Genomic DNA, 12,266 nt, shown 5'->3' with positions numbered 1-12,266 from the left:
TTACATGCTCATAAAATCACAAATGTACATTCCACATCATTGTTGATGCCAGACAGGTTGAACTTACAAATAATAATTATCACTGACTTTACTAGAATCTCATAATGCAATACACATTGCATTTCCATTATTTTATAATTTTTTTGTTATGTTTTTGTAATTTGTAGATTGATGCACTTAGTTATACACAACCAGGCATAACTTTATTGTCACTGATCAGGTATAACATTATAACCACCTGCCTAATATTATATTGGTTCTCTTTTGTTGTCAAAACAGTCGTAATCGGTAGAGCATTAACTTCTTCAGCAATTTGAGCTGCAGTAGCTCGTCTGTTGCAAGCCGACCACATGAGCCAGCCTTTGCTCCTTCCGTGCATCAATGAGTCTTGGTGAAAGATTTTCACTAATACTCTGATCAGGCATAACATTATGACCACTGACAAGTAAATTAAATAACACTATTATCTCTTCATCATTGCACCTGTTAGTGAATGGGATATATTAGGCAGCAAGTGAACATTTTGTCCTTAATCCAATTGAGCGTATTGAGCATTGGGCTGTGCTGGACAAACAAGTATTATGTATGTAGGCCCCACCTCACAACAGGTCTTAAAGGATCTGCTGCTAACATCTTGGTGCTAGGAGCACCAAGCACAACTTAAGGGATCTAGTGGAGTGCATATCTTGATGGGTCACGGCTGTTTTGGCAGCAAAAGGGGGGCCAACACAATATTACATGGGTGGTTATAATGTTATTCCTGATCGGATCCAGATGTATATCCCACCCACTAGCAGGTGCCATGATAAAGAGATAATCAGTGTTATTTACTTCACCAGTCATAATGTTTATATATATATATATATATATATATATATATATATATATATATATATATATATATATATATATATATATATACATTTGTGTGTGTGTCTAGGTGGAGCTTCTGTGGAAGACATTCAGGACCTTTCAACTCATAACATCAGCATGGACATTACAACATTCATTGAACTGAACCTGGCTGTTCTTAATGTATGAATACAAACAAAAAATATTTACTTCTTTTATATAAAGCAGAAAGAAATATACATTGAGATATATAACAAGTTTATTAAGTTAATTAACTGAGAAAATCTTTTGTGTTTTTGTTAGGCCCTGAATGTCAAAACTGTACAATCTCTAATGGGGGTAAATGTGGCAGATTTAAAACTGTTTGAGAATTCTTCAGCAGTTCAGTCTTGGGTGAAGTCTACAACTAGCAATGCTCTTCTTACAGCTAATGCTTCCCTCATGACAAGCATTGAAATGAGCACTACTGCTGAAAAAAATGCCGACATGTCTGCCACTAGTAATTCCCTCCTTACAACAAATCCTTCCACTAGTGCAAGCTTTGAAAACAGCACTTCAGCTGGAACAAATGTCAATACCACTGCCACTAGCAATGCCTTCTATACTGCCAATGCTTCTCTTACTGCAAATATTGAAATCACCACTTCTTTCCCAAACAATTCTGGCACCAGTGTCAACATGACAACCATCAGCAATGCCCTTATCACTAGTACCCCCCCCATGACAAGCTTTGAAATCAGCACTTCTAATGGAACAAATGTTAACAAATCTTCCACTAGCAATGACCTTCTTACAATTACTGCTTTTCCTTCGACAAGCTTTGAAACCAACACTTCTCCTGGAACCAATAACAATATGTCTGCCACTAGCAATGCCCCCCTGACAACCACTGTTTCAACTACAACAAGCTTTGAAATCAGCACTTCTGCTGGAACAAATGTCAACATGTCTACCACTAGCAATGCCCTCCTTACAACCACTCCTTCCCCCAGTTCAAGCTTTAAAAACAGCACTTCAGCTGGAACAAATGTCAATATCACTGCCACTAGCAATGCCTTCTATACTGCCAATGCTTCTGCCACTGCAAATATTGAAATCACCACTTCTTTTCAAAACAATTCTGGCACTAGTGTCAACATGACAACTGCTAACAATTCCCTTATCACTAGTGCTTCCCCCATGACTAGCTTTGATATCAGCAAATCTATTGGAGCACATATCACCATGTCTCCAACCATCAATGACCTTCTTACAACTACTGCTTCCCCCTTGCCAAGCATTGAAACCAACACTTCTCCTAAAACTAATAACAACATGTCTGCCACTAGCAATGCCCTGCTTAACACCACTGCTTCCACTACTAAAAGCTTTGAAATCAGCACTTCTGCTGGAACAAATGTCAACATGTACACCACTAGCAATGCCCTCCGTACAACCACTCCTTTCCCCAGTGCATCCATTGAAATCAGCACTTCAGCTGGAACAAATGTCAACATGTCTACAACTAGCAATGCTCTTCTTACAACTACTGCTTCCCCCTTGACAAGCATTGAAACCAACACTTCTCCTGAAACTAATAACAACATGTCTGCCACTAGCAATGCCCTCCTTACCACCACTGCTTCCACTTCTACAAGCTTTGAAATCAGCACTTCTGCTGAAGCACATGCCAGCATGTCTGCCACTAGTAATGCCCTCCTTACGACAACTCCTTCCCCTAGTGTAAGTTTTGAAATTGGCATTTCTCCTGGAACAAATGTCAACATGTCTACAACTAGCAATGACCTTCTTACAACTACTGCTTCCCCCTTGACAAGCATTGAAACCAACACTTCTTCTGGAACCAATAATATGTCTGCCACTAGTAATGCCCCCCTTACAACCAATGCTTCCACTACTGCAATCTTTAAGATAAGCACTTCTGCTGGAACAAATGTCAACATATCTACCACTAGCAATGCCCTCCTTACAACCATTTCTGCTGAAAACACAGCTTCTACTGAAAATGCCATTATCAGCACCACTGCTTCTACCATTTCAAATATAAAAGCCACCACTTCATTTGAAAGCATTCTTAACATTACTGTGAACCCATGTCAAAATGTTGACAGGTGAGTTGTGGTTAATAAAAGAAAGTTCATTTTAAGAAAGTCATTTCAAAAGTAGTGACAGAATAAATAATTTTCATGTTATCTATTTATTATTTCCACAGTCAAACATTTGAGAGTACACATTTGGATGGAAATATTTCTGCACTACTTTGCAACATTAGCATCACTTACTATGCCTGTTCATCAGTAAGCCATCGATTAACCACAAGCAAAATTATACAAATATTTTCTGAATTCAGCCCTGTACAAATAATAGTTTTGTAGTCATTTATCTACATTAAAACTTTTAATGTTTTATGTTCTTGTGTTTCAAGGTTACCATTTTGTCTACTGATGAACTTGCCAAACTGCTAATATGTAAACTGGAAGGCAGTATTAAGTACCCAGAAGAAGTTTGGAATCTGTTTTTTGACAAATTTGCAGGACCATTGGATGAAGCCCTGGACCAGATTTCCAATATGGTATGAATGAAATCTGGGCATCACTATAGTATAATTTTAATAATTATAATATTAATGTATTTGGATATGTGTATTGTATGTTCTTTCTTGTAGACCCTCAGCAGTGCCAATGCTGATCCAAATATACTTGATGCCATTGGGGAAGTTATAATTAAGGACTTTACCATAGCACAAATGAAGAATGTCACTTTTATCAGGATTTGGTTTCTTGTAAGGCTCAGACTGTTTTTGTCATCAGTGTCCACAGACTTTCTGTTCAGCATCAGTTCCAAAAACTTCAGCTGTGAGACATACCAAATTGTGTAAGTATGGTCACTGGAATTTAGAAACTCCAGATGTGTTATTTAAGACATGAAGATGATGTAGTTCATGTGAAAATCTGATCTGTTCCATTCAAATTAGGGTGGAGGCTCTCAGTAGTCAGGAATCACTCATGACAAAGAAACAGAAGCAGTGGGTCTTTACTTCATTCATCTTTCCCTTCCTGTCAAGAGTTGACTTGCCAGGTACATAGTCTCCTTTATATGTTCAGAAACCTGAAACAGACACGTGGCAGTCTGTGACTTAAGTTTAAGTCTGATTGGTTTAAAATGATGGTTTACCTAGATGAAAATATATAAGACAATTAGGAATAATTTGATTCATTAATCCAACGATCTCTGATCCTTTTAGATCCTGGCTGTGTTTCCAGCACTTCTGGCAGCAATGACTGGTTTGAAAAGAACCTTGGCAATTTCAGCAATTATGCCACCTTTAAAGAGCTCCAAATTCTAAATGCTAATTTCTCCAGTGTGAGTAACATCACAATTGCAGCAATTACTTGTTTCGTTTGTGTTCACAAGAGTGTAGTAGAAACAGTTGGTCTTTGGGTTTTGGCTGAGAGAACATACAGCTGCTGTACCAGTGTTGTTTGTTTTCCTTGTAGACCTGTTGTGAACAGAATGTCTGACATGAATGTTTTGTCCTGCAGCTTGCAGTGTTCGGTTTACTGTCCAGTGAGCAGAAAGCTGAGTTCATTTTGCAGCCAAATGCAGGAGTGTTGGGAAATGATTCTGTGTTTAGAGAGGTGTTTAGCCGTATGATCACATCTTTAGATCTGAATCAACTTGTCAGCTTCTTCACAGCCTTCAGCCAGATTGCAATACAAGTGAGGATCTCTGTAGCCTATTTTCTTGTAAAATAAAAGACATTTATTCTGTGCATACAAATGTATGAAGTCCAAGTATTTGCAGACTTTTAACGGATGCCGATGTGTGTTTGCAGATGAACATGACTAGCATTCCTTCAGCAACATCAGACACCATTCTGAACATAACGTTAATGAATCTGGCACCTCACTTCCAAAGTTTCAGCTCAAAGGACTTTGCACTGTGGTTCCAGACTTACCTTTCTATCTTCCTTCCCGGGACTGGTCCAAGCACCCTGTCTATCATCCCCATGAACATCAGCTGTGACTCCTACAGAGAGATGTGAGCTTCTCCTTGACATGAACTCAGAAATCTAATATTTTTAATTACAATTTAATTCATTTTTTTTTTTCTTTTGATTTGTAATTTGTCTATTTCTATTGGTGTGTTTACAGAGTGAAAGGCCTTAATAATGTGTACAGTAACCTCTCTGTAACACAGTCCAACACTATCTTCAGTTACATACAAGACTATCTGAAGTACCAGTCCAGCCAAGGTGTGTGTGTGTGTGTGTGTGTGTGTGTGTGTGTGTGTGTGTGTGTGTGTGAGTGTGTGTGTGTGTGTGTGTGTGTGTGTGTGTGTGTGTGTAGGTGTGTACCTTTGTGTGTATTTTGTATTATGCTGTATGTAGACGGTGATAAGTCGATGTGACTGACTGATGATGGGTTCGGTCAAAGGAATGTCCAACATTCACTGATATTATCAATTTGAATACACCACAGACATTTTCATTAGTGCCCTCTGTTGCCTAACAGGCCTGAGCTGCTATGGCAGTGGGAGCTTCTACATGTTCCTGAAACAGTTGTTCCTCAGTTTTGGATTCCCTGACCTAAAAGATTTCCTGTCCCTTATTCCGGCTGATCGACAGGCAGAGGTACTTCTGCTCTCGAACACTGTTCACATCAGTGAAACGCTCAATAACAGTTTTAGTAGTAAACAGTAAGTTGACCACTCCTCCCTCTGTAATTAGTGTGGTGTCCCTCCTCTGTCTCCTCTAGATTTTGAGCTCCATCTCAACGGAAGAACTCAGCGAGTATCTGAACAGCACAAACCCAGTGATTAATGGTTCTGAACTCTGCACACTGCTTGACAATTACAACAGAACCACTCAGTACCTGGAGATGGTATTTTCTTCATTTCACTTTTGCTGTTGCCCATGCATGTTGCTTACTTTTTTGTTATATTAACAGATAGAGTAATCTCTGTATCCCTTTACAGGAGCCTGTTTTGTCCTCAGCTCTGGCCAGCCAAACATTAAAGTGTGTGTGGCCTCGTGCACTTAGTGCCTCATCTCAGGCTGATGTAGAACAGTGGTTTAATGTCACACTGCTTCACTACCTGCCCTACCTCAGCTCTCAGCTCATCAGCTCCACCCAGCTCAGTGGTGCCTCTTGTCTGTCATACAGGAAACTGTGAGTCTTTGTTGCATTCAGCATTACACAGGGTTCTCAGCACAAACACGGACCTCTGTCTGTTGGCTTAAAAAACAAGTATCTCTAGTACAACATTTCCTCTATATGTGTGTTTGTGAGCAGGGTGTCCATCCTAGGGGACAACTACACCTTTGCTGCAGCTGATTTCACCCCAGCTGATGTGTACAGCTCTATTAAAGAGTATTTAAGCAGCAGCAGTAAGTATAAACTCTTTTCTTCTGTTTTCAATCCCTCTCTCTTTCTCTCTGATGAAATGTCCTTCACTGTTGTTTTCGGTACACGTGTATGTACAATATGTGTGTCTCAACAAAACTATGTGTATGTGTACTTTGCAGATGGCAGCCCTCGCTGCTATAACTCTTCAGATCCTCTTCTGAACTCCACTGCCTGGTTTGTCGATAATATCGGATTCTTCATCACCTTCATCACCCTCACTGATCTTCAATCATTCCTATCAGGAAACATGGTAGCACGCACACACACACACGCACACACACACACACACACACACACACACACACACACACACACACACACAAGCATACGTGTAATTATCTATTTTAGTAATTTGGACCGATATCAGCTAAATACATCATGCAACACACACTCATAGTGACGTATTAATGTGTGGTTTATTATGTTCTTTAGTCAAGTGTCTTCCTGAAGAACTCTGAAAATCTTCAGTTGTTCAACAATGCAGACATTTCAGCCAGTGTCCTGCAGTACTACACAAGAGAGTTGTACCTCCAGTTTCCTGACTTCAGCCCACTCAGGTAACACTAGACTCTACACATTATCAACTACTTCTTCTATTTCTTCATCCAGCCTTGTATAAAGCATTCTTAAAGCTTATTTGTGTTCTTATAGATTACCATCTGAGCTGCTGTGTCAAAGTCCTTCCTCCATGTTTGTTCCTCTTGGAGATGCAGACATTCAGACCATCCTCACTAAGATCAACAACTTCTGTACAGAATTTAATCCAGAGGTGATCAATAAATAAGTATCTGCCTGTTTACTAATCAGCTAGTGTAGCAGTACCAGATATCTATAATCCTTTTCTCTTTTCAGGTTACAGCGTTGCTGGTAGCAAAGTTTCCCAATATAACAACAGATGCCATCCAATCGTTGGGTAGCCTGTGCGTGGGCCTGACTGTGGGCCAGATAAACTCCGCCCCCTCCAATGTGTTAAACACTACACTGTCTACACTCAGTATCATCAGTGGCTGGGACCAGGGCCAATTGAATGCCCTCATCCAGAGCATCATTAGTTCAGGCTTTAATGTGAGTGTACATTGCAAAATTGTCAGGAATGACAGTCTATGCTACTGGAAATGAAATCACATCAAGTTGAAGCTATTTCACAAAATCAACCTGTGAAGAACAAAATTGTATTTCCTTTTTATATATATATTTACTAATAACACGCTATTTCTCAAAGTCCTGCAATTTAAACATTCTCTTGGTGCATTCATGTGGACAATATCAGAATTATTTCTTTTAATCGGATTGTATTATCTCACAGATCGACAGTGCCTCCTCAGTCTTGTCACTGGGAACACTTATTGGTGGTGTTCCTTCTGCAACCATCTCCATCCTCCCATCTTCTCAGATTATGTCTTTATCACAAAATGTAACGTTCATCAATAACATTTTATCAGCACCAGTTATTCTGCAAGAGACATTTGTCCAAAAGGTATACACTCTTTTTAACACGAGGCGCACACACACACACACACACACACACACACACACACACACACAATACTGTTATTAACATTTCTGTGACTGTCTCCTATACAGCTTTGTATTTGTATGGAATCAATTGTTTGTTGATGTTGAAGTCTGCTCCAACCCTTTTTTCCAGATAATCTCTGTACACCAAACTGAAGTGATACAGAATGTTCCAGATGCACTGGTGATGTATATTCCGCTTGTTCTATTGACATCACTGAGCTCTGTGGAAATTTCACTCATCAATAACAAAAGCTGGAGTCATGAACAGGTAACTGAACAGACGACTCACTTTGTAAATCACTTTGTTATACTGGTTTGACTGTAATCCCAGCACTTACAGATATTTGAATTCCAGTCTAGTTTGGTAATCAGGGTGTAAAAGTCATTCCCATAAATGCTATGACTTGTTCCATTCCTACCAGGCTATGATGCTGTTTGGTGCAGTGGCAAGTGCCAGTGATAATCCAGAAGAGTGAGTTAGAAACACACAGAATGTCTCTCTCTCTCTCTCTCTCTCTCTCTCTCTCTCTCTCTTTTTCTCTCTCTCTCTCTCTCACACACACACACAAACACACAGACACTCACACACAACCTGACTTGCTAAGATTGCAATTTGGTGAATAAACTAGTCATTGAGTGTGTGTCTGTGTTTGACTCTGTGTGTGTGTGTGTGTGTGTGTGTGTTTATGTGGGTGTTTCTCCCCACAGTCTGTCACCATCAGTACTGCAGGGATTCTCCTGTGGTTCAGTTCAGACTCTGCCAACACAAAAAGCCAAAGATCTAGTGAAAGCCTGTAGACCACGTGCAGACAGAGACAAGGTTGTCCTGAAAGAGGCTCAGGTAGATACACTCTGATATTCTTTCACATTATGCACAAAGCCTGAGACAGAGACAGCATGTGGACCCAAACCTTGACTAGTAAATGAGAAACTACATAATTACAATGCATTCTGTGTTTCAGCTGACCTGCATGTACAACTACGTAAAAGAAGATCCATTTGTTAACTTTACTGATGTCCCCTCTGACCTGCTACTGTACTACAGGTGTGGAACACTTTCACGCACACAAAATACTGACTATAAAAGATAATACACATGTCTCCTGCATTCCCACTTGATGGTTTCAGGTGTCTGAAATGAATAGTGTGGGTTGTTTGCTATCTGTGTGTTGTAGCTATGAGAAAATACAGAAGGTGAACTGCCAGTCATATTTCAGTGCCCTGGGCAAAGCAGATTTCTATGTTGTTTCCCCTGTCCTTGACAAAATGACCAACCTGTTCAACAATGCAAAGGACTGCCTGGTAATACATACACAGTAACATGTTTACAGCCCAACACATTCATTGTTAGCATTTAAATCTTGGAAAACCAAATTGCACCAAATGTTACATTCGATTTGTGAACTTCCAGTGTTGAAATATTCATCTATTGCAATCAGCACATTCCCTTCTTTGGAAGGACTTCCATAAGTGTTTTGTGATCTATCAAGAACATATAATTGGGTTAATTTATTAGCAAAATGTTCAAGTTCATATAAAAGACAAATATTTTGAAACAAAATGTTGGACTCCTCACAAGTCCCCCATTTTTAGAGATTCTGTGTGACACTTCTTTATGGTTTGTGATGCTGTAGGGTATATCTGGTGTGAGTCTGACCAGGGATCAGGTGGATGTTCTTGGGAATATGGCCTGCACACTGGACTTCTCCTACATTCAGAACTCTGACCCTCTCATTTTGGAGAAACTGAAGAACTGTGAAGATCTTTCTGATTCTCAGATCACTGCTATACAGTCACTGCTGCTCAGTGGAAACACTACTTATGGGTAAGACAGAGCATCTTGTGCATTAGCACATATCGTTTATATATGTGGTAGAGTTGTAGAAAGGAAAAATCACATTTTAACATTTAAATTGAAAAGCCTAAAAAGGAAATGAAACAAAATAAATAATGTGTGTTTGTATTTGTATTATATTATTAGTATTATATCTTTGACATTATTTTTCTTTAATCAGTAATCCATCAACATGGAATGAGCAGACCGTGGAACAACTCGGCATGCTGGCTGTTTATTTCAAATCAGACCTCTGCAACAAGCTTAGCTTTGTATGAAAACATGTTCAGCTTTGCATTTATGATTTTGATTGATTTATTAACCCAGTGTTAGACTATCTGGACTAATTTAATGTGTGTTTGTGTATGTTTGTGTGTGTGTGTGTGTGTGTGTGTGTGTGTGCGTGCGTGTGTATGTGTGCATTGTGTATAGAATGTGAAAAGGAATGTTCTTTCAGTCCTGAGGAAGCAGAAGCTCCCAATAAAGAAACTAAGGGCATTCTTTACAGAATGCAACTCAGAAAGCACTACAGGTAATGGTACACATTAAGGTACATGGACAGGTTTTGAGATTCTGTCCATTACTGAGTAACTCTAAACCTTCTGTGTCTAACAGTGAGCAAGATCACAGCAGCAACAATTGCAGATACATCGTTTCCATACGGCTTTAACTCCACGCTGTTTGATCTGTATCTGGACATCGATGTCCTACAGGACAACCTGGCAGCCATTACTGAGAAAGTGGTGGACACCAGCCTCCAGAATGTCATTCTGAACAAGTTAAACCAGGTATTATAAGAAATTCAAGGTTGTTTGTGCTTTTCTCGCATAGTATTCTGTTATTATTTGCAGTGTGTGTTTAAATATAATTCTTGCATGCTATATGTTTGCAAAATAAATAATCTCTCAATCAAGGTTTGTTTTTGGGATATAAGTTCAAAGTCAGACTTTGTGTGTATGTTGGATTTACCCAAACAAAATTTTGGATATTGTGTGCCAGGTGGTATATTAAAATTTGTTGAAATTTTTGCATATCTAGATTTACCCATCAGGCCTTAATGATGATGTGCTGCAACTACTAGGTTCCACTTCTCGGGTGGCATCTATTGATGCTATTAGCAAATGGAACATTACTATAATTGATACGTTGTCCTCTTTACTGGACTCAAATGATGGAAGCTGGGAACCAGAAAAGGTAATGGATGGATGTAAAACTGTGTGAGTGTAAGTTTAAATGTTTATATGAGAGAGAGAGAGAGAGAGAGAGAGAGAGAGAGAGAGAGAGAGAGAGAGAGAGAGAGAGAGAGATAAAGACCTTTAAAGTATTTTTTTTGCCATTGATTTATTATTTATATTAATGCCACATTCCTCTCCTCTGAGAGAGATGGGGAGAAAGAAATCATGAGCATATGCAATCCTTAAATCAGAGAAACAGAGAGTATCTCTAATCCATTAGAGAACGAGAGCAAGACAGAGAGGAAGAGAGAGATCCAATATAGAGGAAGATGTGAGATCCAATATAGAGAGGAGGAGAGGGCATCTGTGATCCTTTATAGAGTAAAAGATAAACCATCTGTTATCCTATATAAAGGAGAAGAGAAAATATCTGTCATCCTTTATAGAGTAAAAGAAAAAAACATCTGTGATCCTATATAGAGTGGAAGAAAACAAAATCTGTGATCCTTTATAGAGTGAAAGAGAAATCATCTGTGATCCTATAAAGACCGAAAGAGAAAACATCTGTGATCCTATGTAGAGTTAAAAAGAGAGCTAGGTCATGTTTGATCCTATATAGTGAAGAAGAGAGAGCATCTCTGATTTGGTATTGGTGAAAGATAGAGCGTCTGGGAGAGAAAGAGAAAAGAGAAACACAATAAAATTTATGGCATTTGGCAGATGCCCTTTTCAGAGCAATTTACAATTCTCTCATTTATACAACTAAACATTTGAGGGTTAAGGGTCTTAACATATCTATTGCTCAGACAATTATGTGCTTGCTACCTGGATATTGTTTGTGTTTTTTTTCTAGAGTAAAGCAATCATTATGAGATATCTGAACATGGATAATCATTCTCTGGGAAGTGCTGAAATAAATGTCATTGGTTCTTACATCTGTACATTAGACATCAATGTACTGGAAAATATCACTGCTGAGAACCTAATGTAATTACACACAAAAACATGTTCATACATCCAAAAGCATGCAAAAGCAAAATGATTTGGGTATGGTTGTGTTCATGATGTTTCCTTTTTTTCTATGCAGAATGGTCCTGCCTTCAGATCCGACTTTGTGTTCGACTCAACAGAAATCTGCTCTGTACATCATTGCCAAATCTTCATTTATCAATCTCCGCAGCAATGCCACAACATACTACCAACTCATGACACCCTACCTAGGTAAAACAAATTTCTACTTATAAGAAAGATGAGACACACAAACAAGTACGTCTTTTAAAATAAGTATTTGGTATTAAAAGTAACCACACACACACACACACACACACACACACACACACACACACACACTGTGATGCCAAGGCGGAGGTAGAGGGTTTGGTATCCCTGCGTATCCTATACATACACAATAAAAAAGCATTCAGCATGTCTCTATGAATTTGATTCATGAATGAATGAAATATCGCCAGCATGTTGGCC

General features: G+C 39.0%; 2 protein-coding genes across 2 annotated transcripts in view; one reads left to right on the top strand and one right to left on the bottom strand.

The window, feature by feature from the left end:
• LOC310715611 (integrin alpha-M-like) overlaps positions 1 to 12,266 on the bottom strand; it is a gene marked incomplete at its 3' end in the record, with an annotated part of 231,568 nt that overhangs the window by 45,688 nt on the left and 173,614 nt on the right. The window lies entirely within an intron of this gene.
• LOC310715583 (uncharacterized protein) overlaps positions 1 to 12,266 on the top strand; it is a gene marked incomplete at both ends in the record, with an annotated part of 66,600 nt that overhangs the window by 21,707 nt on the left and 32,627 nt on the right. Inside the window, 30 exons of the mRNA XM_083522096.1 lie at positions 1,156 to 2,963; positions 3,065 to 3,149; positions 3,278 to 3,424; positions 3,518 to 3,726; positions 3,827 to 3,930; positions 4,097 to 4,215; positions 4,395 to 4,571; positions 4,688 to 4,893; positions 5,007 to 5,107; positions 5,367 to 5,485; positions 5,610 to 5,735; positions 5,830 to 6,023; positions 6,147 to 6,241; positions 6,380 to 6,510; positions 6,693 to 6,817; positions 6,912 to 7,029; positions 7,113 to 7,325; positions 7,567 to 7,737; positions 7,909 to 8,046; positions 8,201 to 8,250; positions 8,487 to 8,619; positions 8,741 to 8,823; positions 8,954 to 9,080; positions 9,413 to 9,603; positions 9,794 to 9,884; positions 10,045 to 10,144; positions 10,228 to 10,400; positions 10,651 to 10,806; positions 11,641 to 11,774; positions 11,875 to 12,008. Of these exons, the coding sequence (XP_083378222.1) occupies positions 1,156 to 2,963; positions 3,065 to 3,149; positions 3,278 to 3,424; positions 3,518 to 3,726; positions 3,827 to 3,930; positions 4,097 to 4,215; positions 4,395 to 4,571; positions 4,688 to 4,893; positions 5,007 to 5,107; positions 5,367 to 5,485; positions 5,610 to 5,735; positions 5,830 to 6,023; positions 6,147 to 6,241; positions 6,380 to 6,510; positions 6,693 to 6,817; positions 6,912 to 7,029; positions 7,113 to 7,325; positions 7,567 to 7,737; positions 7,909 to 8,046; positions 8,201 to 8,250; positions 8,487 to 8,619; positions 8,741 to 8,823; positions 8,954 to 9,080; positions 9,413 to 9,603; positions 9,794 to 9,884; positions 10,045 to 10,144; positions 10,228 to 10,400; positions 10,651 to 10,806; positions 11,641 to 11,774; positions 11,875 to 12,008 (5,758 nt within the window). The remainder of the gene's footprint in view (positions 1 to 1,155; positions 2,964 to 3,064; positions 3,150 to 3,277; positions 3,425 to 3,517; positions 3,727 to 3,826; positions 3,931 to 4,096; positions 4,216 to 4,394; positions 4,572 to 4,687; positions 4,894 to 5,006; positions 5,108 to 5,366; positions 5,486 to 5,609; positions 5,736 to 5,829; positions 6,024 to 6,146; positions 6,242 to 6,379; positions 6,511 to 6,692; positions 6,818 to 6,911; positions 7,030 to 7,112; positions 7,326 to 7,566; positions 7,738 to 7,908; positions 8,047 to 8,200; positions 8,251 to 8,486; positions 8,620 to 8,740; positions 8,824 to 8,953; positions 9,081 to 9,412; positions 9,604 to 9,793; positions 9,885 to 10,044; positions 10,145 to 10,227; positions 10,401 to 10,650; positions 10,807 to 11,640; positions 11,775 to 11,874; positions 12,009 to 12,266) is intronic.

Source organism: Silurus aristotelis (genome assembly GCF_946808225.1).
Source record: "Silurus aristotelis genome assembly, chromosome: 20".
Classification (NCBI taxonomy): Eukaryota; Metazoa; Chordata; class Actinopteri; order Siluriformes; family Siluridae; genus Silurus; species Silurus aristotelis.
This window is presented reverse-complemented; position numbering and strand designations above follow the sequence as displayed.